Source organism: Ascidia mentula, chromosome 9 (assembly GCF_947561715.1).
Source record: "Ascidia mentula chromosome 9, kaAscMent1.1, whole genome shotgun sequence".
In the NCBI taxonomy this organism is placed as follows: domain Eukaryota; kingdom Metazoa; phylum Chordata; class Ascidiacea; order Phlebobranchia; family Ascidiidae; genus Ascidia; species Ascidia mentula.
Window position 1 is genome coordinate 1340232 of NC_138574.1, and position 15527 is coordinate 1355758.

General features: G+C 39.1%; 1 protein-coding gene and 6 non-coding genes across 7 annotated transcripts in view; 1 reads left to right on the forward strand and 6 right to left on the reverse strand.

Annotated features, from left to right (window-relative positions):
• LOC145913762 (low-density lipoprotein receptor-related protein 2-like) overlaps positions 1–15527 on the forward strand; it is a 70051-nt gene that overhangs the window by 43352 nt on the left and 11172 nt on the right. Inside the window, exons 54-81 of the mRNA XM_083001515.1 lie at positions 104–253; positions 820–979; positions 1376–1516; positions 1808–1933; positions 2894–3014; positions 3818–3944; positions 4458–4574; positions 4974–5122; positions 5597–5696; positions 6250–6443; positions 6908–7029; positions 7233–7376; positions 7960–8135; positions 8643–8855; positions 9450–9648; positions 9857–9949; positions 10466–10613; positions 11150–11289; positions 11608–11781; positions 12233–12365; positions 12529–12628; positions 13107–13233; positions 13475–13599; positions 13986–14106; positions 14294–14298; positions 14484–14598; positions 14888–15009; positions 15178–15229. Of these exons, the coding sequence (XP_082857641.1) occupies positions 104–253; positions 820–979; positions 1376–1516; positions 1808–1933; positions 2894–3014; positions 3818–3944; positions 4458–4574; positions 4974–5122; positions 5597–5696; positions 6250–6443; positions 6908–7029; positions 7233–7376; positions 7960–8135; positions 8643–8855; positions 9450–9648; positions 9857–9949; positions 10466–10613; positions 11150–11289; positions 11608–11781; positions 12233–12365; positions 12529–12628; positions 13107–13233; positions 13475–13599; positions 13986–14106; positions 14294–14298; positions 14484–14598; positions 14888–15009; positions 15178–15229 (3694 nt within the window). The remainder of the gene's footprint in view (positions 1–103; positions 254–819; positions 980–1375; positions 1517–1807; positions 1934–2893; positions 3015–3817; positions 3945–4457; positions 4575–4973; positions 5123–5596; positions 5697–6249; positions 6444–6907; positions 7030–7232; positions 7377–7959; positions 8136–8642; positions 8856–9449; positions 9649–9856; positions 9950–10465; positions 10614–11149; positions 11290–11607; positions 11782–12232; positions 12366–12528; positions 12629–13106; positions 13234–13474; positions 13600–13985; positions 14107–14293; positions 14299–14483; positions 14599–14887; positions 15010–15177; positions 15230–15527) is intronic.
• On the reverse strand, positions 1576–1648 carry Trnat-ugu (transfer RNA threonine (anticodon UGU)). The gene has a single exon. It is a non-coding gene; the product is annotated as a tRNA-Thr (tRNA).
• Trnat-agu (transfer RNA threonine (anticodon AGU)) lies at positions 1652–1723 on the reverse strand. Its single transcript has one exon. It is a non-coding gene; the product is annotated as a tRNA-Thr (tRNA).
• On the reverse strand, positions 3159–3231 carry Trnat-ugu (transfer RNA threonine (anticodon UGU)). The gene has a single exon. It is a non-coding gene; the product is annotated as a tRNA-Thr (tRNA).
• Positions 3235–3306, reverse strand: Trnat-ugu (transfer RNA threonine (anticodon UGU)). Its single transcript has one exon. It is a non-coding gene; the product is annotated as a tRNA-Thr (tRNA).
• On the reverse strand, positions 4138–4210 carry Trnat-ugu (transfer RNA threonine (anticodon UGU)). Its single transcript has one exon. It is a non-coding gene; the product is annotated as a tRNA-Thr (tRNA).
• Trnat-agu (transfer RNA threonine (anticodon AGU)) lies at positions 4214–4285 on the reverse strand. Its single transcript has one exon. It is a non-coding gene; the product is annotated as a tRNA-Thr (tRNA).

The following is a 15527-nucleotide window of genomic DNA, read 5'->3' on the forward strand; positions in this document are numbered from 1 at the left end:
CCAACTGAGCAGGCCTCTTTATATATTTTGATCATGAGGGAAAACTTAATCAACTTGTGGATTGTTTTATCAAATGTTTTCTAACAAACTCGTTATACATCAGGTATGGATTATGACTGGAGACATCACAGACTCTTCTACACCGACAATTATTACAACACAATATCGTCTGTCTACGTCGATGGTAGCAACGTCACTACTCTTATAACCGGTCTGAGAAACCCACGGGCTATTGCGATTGACGCTTGCAGAGGTAAGACATATGTTTGGTGACATTACCATATGTGTTATCTGAACACACAGTGTGGTATAGCTCGGTGGCTCTTAACCTCTTGCACTTGCGGAAGTTTCGAAACTATTTTTGCGGCCCTGTAAAATTATAAAATTTAACCATAAACCTGAGTATAAAAAGACTGGCCCTCATTGATATTAACATTGTCATGTTTAAAAACTTATGACATCATGTTTTTAAACATGACAGTGTTAATATCAATATGGGCCAGTCTTTTTACACTCAGAATTATGAGGGAATACGTGATTTGTGTTCCTAACCATTAACTGTATTGAAAAGAACACAGAATTAAAAATAAACTTCCTAAATAAAGCCTATATGTAACTTTTGATGTAGATACCAGATTTCCCCAATATTTCTAACGGTTCTGTACAATTTACTTACAACCACTTACGAGCTTGCTTAGTTTATACAACCAAGCCTATACTGAGTTTTTAAAGGCAGTGGCTGTGAAATATCATTCGGTCTATTACCGCCACATTTCTAAAGGTTTTGCCACATGTTATAAAGCTTACACAAACTCACAGGTTACATGTATTGGACGGATTGGGCATCGCCCGCTAAGATCGAACGCGCCACGTTGGCTGGCAACGCACAAACCGTTCTGATTGGTCAAGATCTTTATTGGCCGAATGGTCTCGTCATAGACTTTGATGAGGATATGCTTTACTGGGTCGACGCACAACCGTAAGTTTTGAAAATAAACCTTTTTTGATCTAAGAGCCTGATAAAATGTAACAATGCGCCCAATAGTTATTTACGAAAATGAGTACATAGGTTGGCAATGACCGTTGCGCAATCTGAAAAGCACTTAAATGGACAAGAACTCAAAACTTGATTAAACACAGATAAAGTATTGATAATTTATAATAACTAACCACTGTATTTGGACTTAGTGTTAACAAAGGGTCAGAGAAGGGTAGAAGTTCTTGCTGTGACTTGTCATCACACCCTATTATCTCATAATTTGATGCTATTGGCACAGTTGGTTGAATATATGCTCTACTTTGCCTTTTCATGCGGTTCTGCGTGGTCTGTTGTGTGTTTATATTTTGAAATAAGAGTATTTTGATTTGTCTGAAGTGGATATGAACGCATTGAAAGAAGCAACCTTGATGGAACCAACCGCCAGATGGTGCTGCGGAGTTACGACCATCCCTTTTCGATCGGGATCCTAGACCAGTTTGTTTACTGGACAGATTGGGCCACCTTAGGCGTTTACAGGTACATATGTTGAGTGTGTAAAGGTAAACTCGTATTTTGCTTCGTTCGGTTTAAAAGGAAGCCTCCAGTGAGAATCGAACTCACGACCCCTGGTTTACAAGACCAGTGCTCTAACCCCTGAGCCATAGAGGCGTCAGGCGCCACTGGGGATCGAACCCAGGATCTCCTGTTTACTAGACAGGCGCTTTACCACTAAGCCATGGCGCCCCTGCACTCATTTGCTCAACAATCTCAATGTGTTATTTTTATCGTTAACTTGGATTAATTCTCATTTTTTTTCTCTTATCACAGAGCGAACAAACTTGATGGCGGTTCGATCACGATGATAAGAAATCAACTCGGTTCCTCACCTATGGACGTGGTCGGGTTCTCTACCAGGAAACAGGGAGATTGCAGTGGATATGATCCATGTGATAGGTGTATTTTTTAGTTAAGCTATTAAGTAGTTCAGTGATACATCATCACCAACCCAGGTTAACCCTGGCGTCGAATCATGATCAGGTTTTCTACGTGGTATGAGATATTGAGTAGTTTTAATGATATATCGCTGATGCTTCATTATAAAGTCACCCATCGTGGTGGCAGTTAAAGGACATGGAGTTGATGGGATTTTTACGTTTTTACATCAGCTGTTAGATTGTTTGGAGAAAAGTTGCTTTTATTTTTTTTGCGAACATAATGCATTAATGCCATGTATGTTTTGTTGTGTTTGAAGCGGGCATTGTATGAATATTTTCGGTCTTGGTACTGGTTGTTTGCTTCTTGAGCAAAGCAAGTATATTACAGTGTTTTTTTGATTGGTGACAACGCAGTCAGGACTTGCATAACAACTAACGTTTATTTCATTCTTATTTGGGCGGGGGTAAATTAATATGAGTATTATAATTTATCACGTATAAATTAAATCACCACAAATTAAAGGTTGTGGCGTCTGTGCCTTTCTCGTATACTCTGTCGACTCGGATTTACGCGACCTTTTCCCTTTTTGTTCTCTCTCTCGCTTACGTAACGTTTTGCAGACATTCGCTGTCAGACGCTTTTGAAAAGATGTATTGTGATAAAGTTAATAGATTAGCAACAAATAGAAATCAATGCAGCAAAGGTTGTATCTTATTGAAAGTAGAAATGTAAACAAACTTATTTCAGGAAGATATATTCAATTTTATGTATTGTTTTTTTTTATACTTTCTGTTTTGGCGCTTCAGTTAATGATCACCGTTATATTGACTTCAGTCCGGCATGTAAAAGTTTTTTTTTGGAAAAAAAGCTTTACGTGATTATCATGCAACATTCGCCACAACCAGGACTTAATCACACACAGTTTGGTCTACAAAACCACTTGAGCGAGTATATAATGTATCGTATGTATTTGTGAAGATACAACGGAGGTTGCAGCCACATATGCATTGCCGGCCCCGATAACAAGGCAGAATGCAGCTGCCCTGAGGATGGAAACCAATATTATCTCGCCAACAACAACAAAGATTGTATTCTTGATGTAAGTTTTAAACGTAGTAAAAATATAGGACCATCCTTTTTCGATTGGTTTGTTCACTGGACAGATTGGTTCACTTAATGGTGTTCACAGGTACGTGCTGATGGTGAACTCATCTGTTTCTCCGTCGTTTTGGTTTAAAAATTAAGCCTCCAGTGAGAATCGAACTCACGACCCCTGGTTTACAAGACCAGTGCTCTAACCCCTGAGCTATAGAGGCGTCAGGCGCCACTGGGGATCGAACCCGCGTTCTCCTGTTCACAAGACAGGCGCTTTACCACTAACCCATGGCGCCGCTATGCAAACAACATGACAAAAACACTACTGTTTGTTCTTTACCTTACTGGTCCGCAATGTTGTGATGTTTATTGAACTTCTGTTCGTTGTTGTCTTGCCCAGCATCATACACTTTTCGCAAAATTTTGGACCTAAACGGAAACGAACTAAAAATATTTTAAGACACGTATTTACAAATTTCTTCGATGGTGTGCCAGTCTCCGGTCTGTAACATTCAGAAATTGCTGGTGCACTGTTTTGGACACAGTAAAAAAAAACTTTATTCGCACGAGGTTTCGCGAGCTTCACCAGATGCTGCAAAATCACTGAAAGTTACTTATTTCTGTATATTTCGATTTGAAGCTTAATCAGACAGAACTCGCACATCACAAACATATTTTATTAAACATAGCTCAGTAAACTTTGTGAAAATTTATACCAGTGTTGCGTTGTACATGGGAAGGGTTAACTGTATACTTTCTGGTTCAGAGCGATACCACATCATAATCACACATGTTGTATATTAACAGAGAGGACAGGATAGATGCAACAGTGACAGATACACTTGTCCCACAGGAACGTGTATAAGCCAGTCTTCTGTCTGTAATGGATATGCGAACTGTGTTGGCGGCGTCGACGAATCTGACAGAGTCTGTGGTAAGTTTGTTTGTGAGAAAGTAGGGAATATGATAATACAGTTTGCGTAGGAAAAGGCATTACATGTAACCTTCACACTAAACAGTTTTGCAATTGTTGGTTATTCACATGTCCCACATAACATATACAGGTACATGCTAAAGGTGAACTTATGAAAATCGTATTTTGCTTCGTCATTTCGGTTTAAAATGAAAGCCTCCAGTGAGAATCGAACTCACGACCCCTGGTTTACAAGACCAGTGCTCTAACCCCTGAGCTATAGAGGCGTCAGGCGCCACTGGGGATCGAACCCAGGATCTCCTGTTTACTAGACAGGCGCTTTACCACTAAGCCATGGCGCCGCGGTGATTATGAGACGTCATAAACACTACTGTTTATTCGTTACCTTACTGGTCCGCGAAGTTGTGATATTTAATGAACTTTTTCCTGTACAATTGTTGGTTTCCGCATGCCCGTATAACACATGACCTTCCACATAGTGCTATATTTCATGACCTTTCTTCACGCTTCCAGCTGATCACGTGTGTCCACCATCACGTCATCGTTGTCCAAATGGGAGGTGCATCTACATACGATATCTATGTGATAAGAAGGACGACTGTGGGGACGGTTCGGACGAACTTGGTTGCGGTAAGCAGGGTTTGTGTGGTTTTAAATGTCTGTGGGTTATTTTTTGTACTAAAACAGCCTAAGCCTGGTTCTGAGATTGTGAAATTAGATAAGGGATCACTATTCGCAGCACTTGTATTTGTTTTACATGCGTATGCATGCTTTCGGTTGGTTTCAAAACACCTTTGTCAACAACTTCTGCAATAAATTCTAAATCCCAAGACCTTTGTCAAAATATGTGGTTTTTACTTCAGCAAAACCATTACCTGTTGGACTTCCTTCTGAGAAAGCTGTTATAACTGCCCATGCAATTTACCTGCTTTGTATATCTGTACTACAAGCGTAATAGTCTATTCGTATAGGAGTTTATATCAAAACTTTTCACATCACTTTAATTGGAACTTGATATTGACCTTGCAGATCCACCCACATGTGGTCCGGGTGAGTTCACATGTTTGTACGGAAGATGTCTCCCCCAGAGTCAAGTTTGTAACGGATATGACAACTGCAGGGACGGCATTGTTTCTGACGAGAAAGATTGTACCGATACAACCTGTCGACCCGACTACGTAAGCACACAGATTCTTGTAATATGACTTTGTGAATTTACCAAGGTCATTGTACATTACGTCGGGGTTAGTGACCCGTTTACTAGTTCAAATTACTCGACTATCTGAGAATACAATATAGATATTTTATTGCAACAGTTAATTGTGTTGAAACGACTAAAAACTGTAACGAGGGGCTTACTTTATAAAATAGTACAACTAAATATTGTACCAAACCTTGTTGAAGTCTTGCTGTACGACAGACTAAACGTCGGAAGAATAAAGCACGTTAATTTTATGCCAGAAAATCAGTCTATTTTAAACTGTAATATGCCTGACAGCAATAGTAATATGACTAAATATTGTACTTTGTGTGACAGTGAATCTGTGTCCACCACCTCCAGTTTGAAAGGCCCTGATACACTTGTGATGCTAATTAACGTTATCCAGTGTTTTACGATAAGGGAAGAGTTGACACTTTAATATTCTTCCCAGTTCCAATGCACTGCGACCAAAGTTTGTGTCTACAAACGATATTTGTGTGACGGTGATAGAGATTGTTATGATGGAAGCGACGAGTCACCTTCATTGTGCGGTAAATAATATTCTGTATAAAGCAGTAGGGACAATATTGTTTAAGTAGACTGCAGACAGGGCCACTGTTTTAGCCTATACACAGCTTAGCAACTTGTGGCGATCTTGTCAGCTTTTGCTGGGTCAAAACAATGGCCTTCTCTGCAGCTATGTTAAACAATTACGTGATTGTAGATTTAGAAGCTTAATTTGGTTAAAATGCAACGATACTTTTTTCATAACCTCGCTCGCCTATTTGAATGAGAGCTGTGATAATACATAACTAAATTATTAAACGTGCCGTATCAATCTGTATATGTGTACAAGCTAAATTCTCTTGATTGGCACTCTTTTGTAAAAGACTGACTTTTGCATTGTAAACAGTACACAAGCTTTCGCGATTTTCCCTCGCTTCGTCAGGTGTAAATAAACACAATGCGATACAAAAACAAGCGCAAGGCGGTCGAAGAAAAAAGGCACTGTAAACGATAAGCTGCCGTTAGTTGGCGTCGTCGTAACTACTAAACGTAGTAAAACTATGAAATTCCACATCTTCTTTATGTTTTCCGATACAGAGGATAGAGTTTGCGACGAAGATGAGTTTCAATGTGAGAGTGGGGCTTGCATTCCGAACTATTGGTATTGCGATGGTCGTTACGATTGTCTGAGCGGAAATGACGAACCGGATTTATCTTGTACACACCCGGATGTCACTTGTCCTCCAGGAGCATTCAAGTGTGACAACGGACGTTGCATCAACTCCGATTGGGTGAGGGAAAATGTGTTGTTGCAACTTAGTTTCGAATCCAGTCTAGTTACGATGGCACTCAACTTGTTGTTGGAGATTTCAAGCATAATATTCAGTCAATTCAAAAGCTGTGAACAAATATTCTGGACATATCGTTGTAAACATTAACGTGTTTTATTTCATTCTTAAACACTTATGCCATCGTCTGTGTAATAAAACTGTGCCAGTATATTTCGACATTTTGCTGCGTATAACTTTGGCCTTGAAAGATTAAGAAACTGCTTTATTACATTAGAAATATTTACAGACGTATAGATCTTCAACCGACAACTGTATTTGGTCTTGGGATGTTGGCATTAAATTTCGTAAAAATAGCTCCAGAATCAATTTATTGCAATTTTTAGGGTTGTGATTGAATTAATTTACTCCTAGACTGGTATTTTTTGGAATAAAATCATTGTTTTATTGATTAAATCCCTCCCTAGATATGCAACGGAGCAAATAACTGTGGGGATAATTCGGACGAAGATGACAGACACGATTGTGCGACTTCTACGTGCGGACCCGACAAATTTACTTGTCAAGCAGCGAAACCTGGATATTACAGGTAGGGTGTAAATTGTTAAGGGAAAGTGATAGACGTATATATTCGCATATGTGTGTCTGGTAACTATCGTTGAACGCATCTTATACAGACCGTCATCCTGACGATATTAAACTTTGAATATTGTTAAAATCATCAGAAGTTTGAAAACCGATTTCGCCTGCGTTCAAATAGAAACTCAAATTTTAGGAAATGTGTTTTTTCAGGTGTATTTACCTAAGCTGGGTGTGTGATGGGGATCCTGACTGTCCAGATGCAGAGGACGAACGACAACCTGAGTGCGAACCTACCAGTTGTAGTTCAAGCAAGTTCGCGTGTGATAATGGAGTTTGCATCAACAGTTTTTATCAGTAAGTTTTGATGAGGATTTTATCTGAAACGTCAAAACCTTCTCAAAATACCCCGAAGATTGACAGACGACCAGCTTCAATGACACCTTCGTGTTTTTATTAAAGAAACAATAGTTTAAAGAGCTGCAGACAGGGTGTACACGTACTGTTTCGACCTGTAAGGTCTCATCAGTGCAGCTGTTGACAGTGGTTTAATTTCGCCTATTTGCATCATCAGTCAACCTGTGGTGGTGTGTTTCGTTTACCATTGGATTCGCCAAACGTTTGAAACTGATTAGTTGATTGGTTTGGCCAATCTCACGAAAGCTCATTTTTTAAAAAAAAACAACATAGTAACCCCGTGATTTTCGAATATTTAACTGGTATACTGGCACCATTAAAAAAGCCACGTAGTCTACATAGCTGCTGCAAAATTCCCTTGGCGGACGTTCCGATTGAGAATGAATGTAGGAATAATCGAATAAATTGCAAATGAATTTTACAGCAGCTATATTGTTCTTATTAAAATGCAATTATATTGTGGCATGAGACCTACAGTATAATTCGATTACTTGAGACAGTAATTCTTTGCAAAACGCTTAAGGTGCGACCACACGAATGACTGCGGGGATTGGAGCGACGAAGACTCTTGTTCATCTTACAAGTCGTGTTATTCATATGAGTTTACATGCGGTAACGGTCGATGTATATATAACTGGTACACATGCGATGGTTGGGATGATTGCGGTGATGGAAGTGATGAAACCGATGATATTTGTGGTAAGTGGTGGCCGCAAGTCTCGAAACTTATACAAATGTGCATAAGTAATAGAGCCAGTAATATGTTTTAGTTGGGCTGCAGACAGGGCAAATGTTTCGATGGTGCTTGTCAGTGCAGCTTGGTGACTAATCCAAGTGTAAGTCTGTGTCTGGCCATTTGGTCGGCAAGATGCTGCACTGGTGAAACCTGATTGGTCGAATAAGTGGCCTTGTATTCAGCTCACTTAAAATGTAGGTGCACATTGAATGCCAATAACTAATATAAAGAGAGCGTAAGGATAGTTTTCACGGTTTGTGTCAGCCCCTATTAAGATGTTTCTCAAGGAAACAGACACATGTTTCAAGCAATTTTGATGTAAAACATATCACGGAAATTGGACGATAACATTTTGATGCATATACGGCCATATGTTAGTTATCCAGTGTAGGAAGTAAATTGCTTTACGTCGCAGTGACTTCAAATATTTTGCCGTATTATTATGGGAATAAATCTTAACCTTCTTAAAGACTCCGGACCCCCAACCTGTCCGTCCGGTCAGTTTAAATGCAACAACGGAGACTGCATTGATTCGAGTTTGGTTTGCGATGGTGATTCGGATTGCGATGATGAAACGGATGAGATCGGATGTGGATTCAACGAATGTGCGAATCCTCAAACCAACCAGTGTGGACAACTGTGTGTTGATACTCCAACAAGTTATTACTGCGAATGTAACGATGGTATGTACTTAGTTTTGAATGTAAATTACTTTTAAAGTTCTGGTGCTGGATAAAATTAGTGCTGTAGGCATGGGAGCTATATGTTGTGTTAGTGTAACCTACGTTGCTGTCACTACAGGGTGTATGTTAAAATAAAAATACATTATATTCGAGCTAATGTTTTATGAAAAATGTTGATAATTGGGTTTTTTTTCTACAAATTTGTAATTCTACAACGAGACTGTGTTGGCCAAATTTGACCAAAAGTTAATTTCGCCAAAATTTAATAAAATTCTGACATAGATTTGTTTTGGACACGACATAGCTTTTCCAACGTGACTTCTTGCGGCTTGCACAACGCATCAAAGATTCCTATTTAACCTTGTTTTAACATTATTGTTTAGTTTTTTTTTCAAATACAGTGTAAATGTGTTGGGAAGGTAACTCAATAGTTGGTATCACAAGTTGTTTTGGCATACTGCCATTGATCTGACATTCTTTAGTTAACTCGATAAGCCTTTTTTATGCTTGCCCTGATACAATATTGTAACCACCAATACGTGGACCTGGTCTATTGGACCTAATCCACTTAGCTAATCCTTCGTTAACACACAGGTTACAAATTGATGGACGATGGTTTCGCTTGCACTGACATCAACGAATGCATGGAAACCCCGTGGGTTTGTTCACAGCTGTGTGATAACATAGAGGGTTCTTACTACTGTAAGTGTGGGAATGGATACGTTCGAGAACCTGATGGAAAAACATGCAGGCAGAATTCCAACGTTGATCCTTATCTTGTCTTCAGTAACAGGTTGCTGCTTGTTGAATTACCCGATGTACTTAATGTAAAGTTAGTATTAAACACATACAAGCTCCTCTGCACCATTGTCAGTTGACAATTAAGACCAGGGTCAAGTACATTGATGTCCCAAAGAAAAAAAAATGACTGACAAAGGGACATATTTTACTATAGGTATGAAAGCAAATATTTTTTCCAACTAACTTGTGTTAATTCGAAGGTATTACATCCGCACACTGTCAACAGACGGGAACGACTACGAACCAGTTGCCCAGGGTTTCAGTAACCTGGTAGCTATGGATTACCATTACACGTGAGTAGTGATTGGGTGTCTGTTGTACTGGCAATAAACATGGTGGATAAAACTGCTATTGACTGAAGTTTGTGCGATTGTCGGGCAAGCAATTTAGTTGGTATATTTCAATATGCTATATATAAAATTAAAAGTAGAACAACAGACTGTGGTACAAAATGGATCGAAGCCGTTGGGTTAAAAGTTGTACAATTATTGATAAAAACTCATGAAAAAACACTAATACCTTATTCCTTCTTGTCTGTGTAAGGGACGATTACACTCGCCTTAGCCCAAATTGCATGATGTAACACAATATTAACAACAGAAGATGTTTCAACCACATCTGTATTCTTTGTCAGTACGAATAATATAACTGTACATTGTGCGGCGTGCAAGCTGTGATTTGGCTCTGCAACGTTTCCGCAGGGTAGATATTCAACATAACGGAAACCAATACGTTTAGGTGCAAAATATTTATGTACAGAATGTATGTTTCAAGTGTAATATTTGCATTAATTTCATATTCATTTCCAGTGATCAATTGCTTTATTGGACTGATCCTGGACGTGCCGAACTTGGAAGCATCAAATTCGATGGCACAGATCGAAAGGTTCTTTTCAATCGGGAAATTCCCAACGGTGAAGGTCTCGCTGTTGAATGGCTGACACGCAAATTATACTGGGTAAGTTGCTTTATTATCAATTCTGTTTCTTTGACAGACAGCAACACACTCATATACGACACTGGTATGTTTGTCTTCGTACGTTTAAATATAATTAAATCAGATTTGTTTAAAATTATGAAAGCATAGAAGCTTTACAATATACTGTTTAAAAAGCTACGACGCGACAAACTGTAATGCTTTTTTCTGGCTGTTCAAATTAAAACTTAAAATATTTGATTGATTCTGTTGATCGATTCATCATTCTACCCCCGTACCACAACGATTTCCCCTTGTGCATGTGTGGGGAGAATAGGAAATCCCGGGATCGAAACTCGGTAGCACGTTACCTTCGGTTGAATATAAGATACCAAGGCAAACCTGGAATCAATCCAGTTTTAATTTAAAACGAATCATGTTTATTTTGCGCAAAACACTAACCGATTTGCACTTGGAAGCGAAGGCTTGCAATCGAGTGCATGGGATATGAAGAGGCCGCCCGATCCAAGCTGATAATTTTCATTGATCTTTTTCTAAATTCCCCGGTATCTTGTTAGGTCGACGCCAACCTCGATTCCATGTTCGTGTCGGAACTTAACGGAACAAGCAAGAAGACATTGTTGAGTGGTTGTATCGACACCAACCGAACTTATTGCTTCGATTCTCCCAGAGCTGTTGCTGTTCATCCTAAGAGAGGGTAGGAAGAATGTGAATGCTGTGTGTTAACAATACTCATGTTGATATATCAAGAACTTATTTAAAAGCGATTTTATTTGTTGAAAACACTTAATTTTAGTGGCAAGCGGGTCATACATTCCCGTGGTTAATAAAAAGTTTGGTTCTTTATGTAATTATCTGCAAATAGAGATTCGTTTCAAAATATAAGATAATACGCCTGGATACAAAATACGATGTTTCATAACTATTCGATGGTTGCTTGGTAACGGAGGTACAAACCAAAGAACTACTTATCGTGCGATATCGAGATTTCCCTCAAACATTAAACACTTCACAGGTTCGTGTTCTGGACCGACTACAGCACAATCCAACCTTACATAGCAAGAGCTGGCCTTAACGGAGCCGATGCAAAAGCAATTATTACCACTGGAATCAGTTGGCCCAACGGTCTTACTATCGATTACGTCACAGAAAGAGTGTACTGGGCTGACGCACACGTTGACGTCATAGAGTAAGTTATGATGTCAAACTTATCTCATAAATCGTCAGGGTCAATTTCCCACAATATACAATGGTAAATTTTTTTGGAAAGTCTGATTAGTTCCAATATTTTCTGGTGGCATTTCTTTGGTATATTCAACATAACAAGTCTACCACAAGTGGAATGCTTGCCGGCTATTTAGCTGACAAAATATTTAAAGTCACATCATAGCTGCACTGATGAGGCCTGTTACATCAAACAGTGGCCCTGTCCGAAACTCTATGAAAAAAATAACAAATGTACATCCTTTGAAACAATCGGTGCAGTTACAACTATTTAATTATTTGTTTGTGATATAGCAAAATTTGTCAGTTAATTACAACTACTCTTTACCAACCTTTACTGACTTTAAAAGAAGAACTGAGGCCATTGCAGAGTCCAACCAATCTGTTGGTACTTATAATTATGTTCCGTCCATCAGATATTCGGACGTGGATGGTAACAACAGGATGAGAGTTCACTTCGGTGACGTCACACCTCCACATGCGTTCGCTATAACTTTCTTTGAGAGTTTCATGTACTGGACTGACTGGAACTCGCTCGCTGTATATAAGGTGGGTATTAATCACAAACTCCGATATGATGCATAGTTTGTGGATCAATATGTGTATGGTTGTGTGGAGTGACGTAGCCGTGGAGGGCTATATATATACATATGCATTGCCCTATACTAGCACTCTTATTTGCATTTGATTTTACCAACTTTTTGCAATGCAGGCTCACGCGTTGGACGGATCCAACTATCAGATGTTGGTTAACACCACACACCGCCCGTTTGATATCCACGTTGTCCATCCGTACAGACAGGATATGCACCGTAAGTAGGATAAACTACCGGGGCTTGTTTGTTGAAATAATTCACAAGTTTGTGAGCGCTGCAAATATTGTTGTTTAAAACTCTCAAACAAAAATATGATCTATCAGGTGTTGCGTAGCTGAAGAAATTCTCTGTAATGTCAAGTTATTTATGTGGTTTAAAAACTTGAATTCTACGCTCCTGTGTAGAAATTGAAGTGGGTAAAAGTGTTCCTAAAACATGTTTGGGGGGTCCCCTTCTTTATTACTCTTAACCTCTTTGTGTGGAAGAATATTAAACTAATTTGAATCAGTTCGCACCAAGGTACCCTGGCAGGCTGTATCGCGATATGCACGATCGTTCGGTTGAATTTACATAGAAATACACCTCTTTGTGTGGTGCTCACTTCAATTTCACGTTCCTGACCGAAATGTTAAAATATGCTCAAAACATGCTTGGGGTATTCCCCTTCCTTATTACTCTCAACCTTCTTGTGTAGTTACGAATCCGTGCAATGAAAATAACGGAGGTTGTTCTCATTTGTGTTTGTTGAGGGCGGGGGGAGATACGAACGACTGTCTCTGTCCCGATGGCTTCGTTTCCATCCATCTCGGGTTATCGTTCAGGTAAAAGCTGAGTGCGGTCGGGTTACCTTAATGTAAAGTTTTTTCATACTTGCTTGTTAAAAATTGGTAAATTTGAGGAAATATCTTAATCTGTGAAACATACATTCTACTTTGTGTACTTCCTCAAGTGGACTAATGGATTTTTGCAGTGTTGGATTTTAAGTGTTTGCATTCGCTAACATATTAAAACCCAAACTTATATTATCTAAACACACGAAATTTCACCACACTGTTGTACCAGATGTCTTCCGGCTTGTACGTCGTCCCAGTTTAGATGTGATTCTAGTGACGAATGCATCCCTCTGCTGTGGCAGTGTGACGGCGTGGAGGATTGCGAGGATGGAAGTGACGAACCAGACACTTGTCGTATGTTTTTACATTAATTTGTGTTTTTCCACTTTTCTGGTTTTTCTGTGAGTTTATCCGACCTCACTACCAACCCGACATCCTTAACTTTCGTGTTCTGCTATCTTGTGCTGTTTTATACTATTGAAAGGTTGACAAATTGAAAATGTTTAATTTCGTACAAAATAATGGAACAAATCTTGGATATAACAACCGACATCCCAATAACTTACTCACATATAACAAAATCTTGACTATAACAAGCTCTTAAACAAAATTCATGGTATCGTGGAAATGTGTCTTCACGGAAAAACGCGTTTTGAATAATAAAACACAGATGTTTGTGCGATGTCTGTGCAGCTTACAGTACCATGCGTATAGTTACTGACACGTTTTTATTATTTCAGCTCCACGTCATTGCCAGCCTGGAATGTTACAATGTCACAACTTTGAGTGTGTTCTACCCGAGTACCATTGTGACGGTGACAATGATTGTTCGGACGGAAGTGACGAACTAAACTGTCGTAAGTTAAAGTTTTATTAAGCCTTTCCACTACGTTGCTTTCATAAGCTAGCTTAAAGCAAGTTTTAACGCGAACGGATCGGGGTATTTTGAAAACTGGTTGAGACGTCAACTCCATATTTAGTTTGTATTAAATGTTTCATGTAATTGCAAGATCTCCCCACTGCGCAGGTCCTTGCTTGGCGATTACAGCTATCGTATCGAGATCAGGTTTACAGGCTTCACTGTCAAGGCATTTGAGCCTAGCTAGATCCGCCACTTTTTCCTGACAAGTCGGTGCTAGATCATTTTCTTGACAGAAAAAAGTGTCTGATCCATCTAAGCTGCAATGCCTGCAAACCCAATAGTTTGTATGGACGTACGTTTGTTTCAACAGCGGAAGATTGTTTCGATTACCAGTTTAAATGTGACAACGGGAAGTGTGTGAACAACGAGAAGACATGTAACGGACTCAACGACTGCGGTGACAACAGCGACGAAGCAGTCGAACTTTGCAAGTAAGTCAACTTAACTACAGGTAAAAACACTACCCATCGCTTATATCTCAACCCACCACTTGCAACTTGTTAAATTTTGTGCAAGTTTTTAGGGTGTTATTTGTGAATTTCGACCAACTTGTGCTTGTTTATTCTATGGTGAACACGTGATATTGGTGACAAACACTGAGAATGTTAAATATGTTTTACTTCCTTTCATTTAACTACAAATACGAGTGAAATCCCGCTTAATTCATCCACTTGATAGTTTATAATACCCATATACCAACTTGCTGTACTCCCCTTACAGAGACCGAACCTGTCCACCACTCCACTTCCAATGTAATAACGGTTACTGCATTCCACTTAACTGGTATTGTGACGTTGACGACGATTGTGGAGACAAATCGGATGAGCCCACAGAAACTTGTCGTAAGATTTCTATTGTTTTGACCAAATTTGTTGCAAATTCTATTCTTCATTCACTTACTGATTGGTCATTGTTTATTTCAAGTCGTGTAAATCAACCTCGAAACAGAAACCAGTATATAATAATAATACGGAACTAGTACTGTTAACTGCAGTTTATTATGTTTTTAGTCCAACGAACCTGCGACGCGGACCGCGAGTTTTCATGTAAAAACAGCTACCGGTAACTATTTTTTCAGAACGTATTATTATACCAAACTTGCTACTAAATCTACCATTGAAAGTGTGCGTAGTTTTATGTATTGCAGTGGCTCCCAACATTTTTGCAGTTAATGACCTCTCATGTCAAGCCTGTAGAGCACCACCTAAACTTTAATTAAAGTTCTCATGACAAAACAAGTTGTACATTTCTTTTACTCAAATGTGGTATTGCACACCAAGTTTAAAACCCAACATTTTTTTGAATAAATCTAGAAAAATGAGAACAAAATGTGCATAAATTTTAATTGGGCGACTGCTGT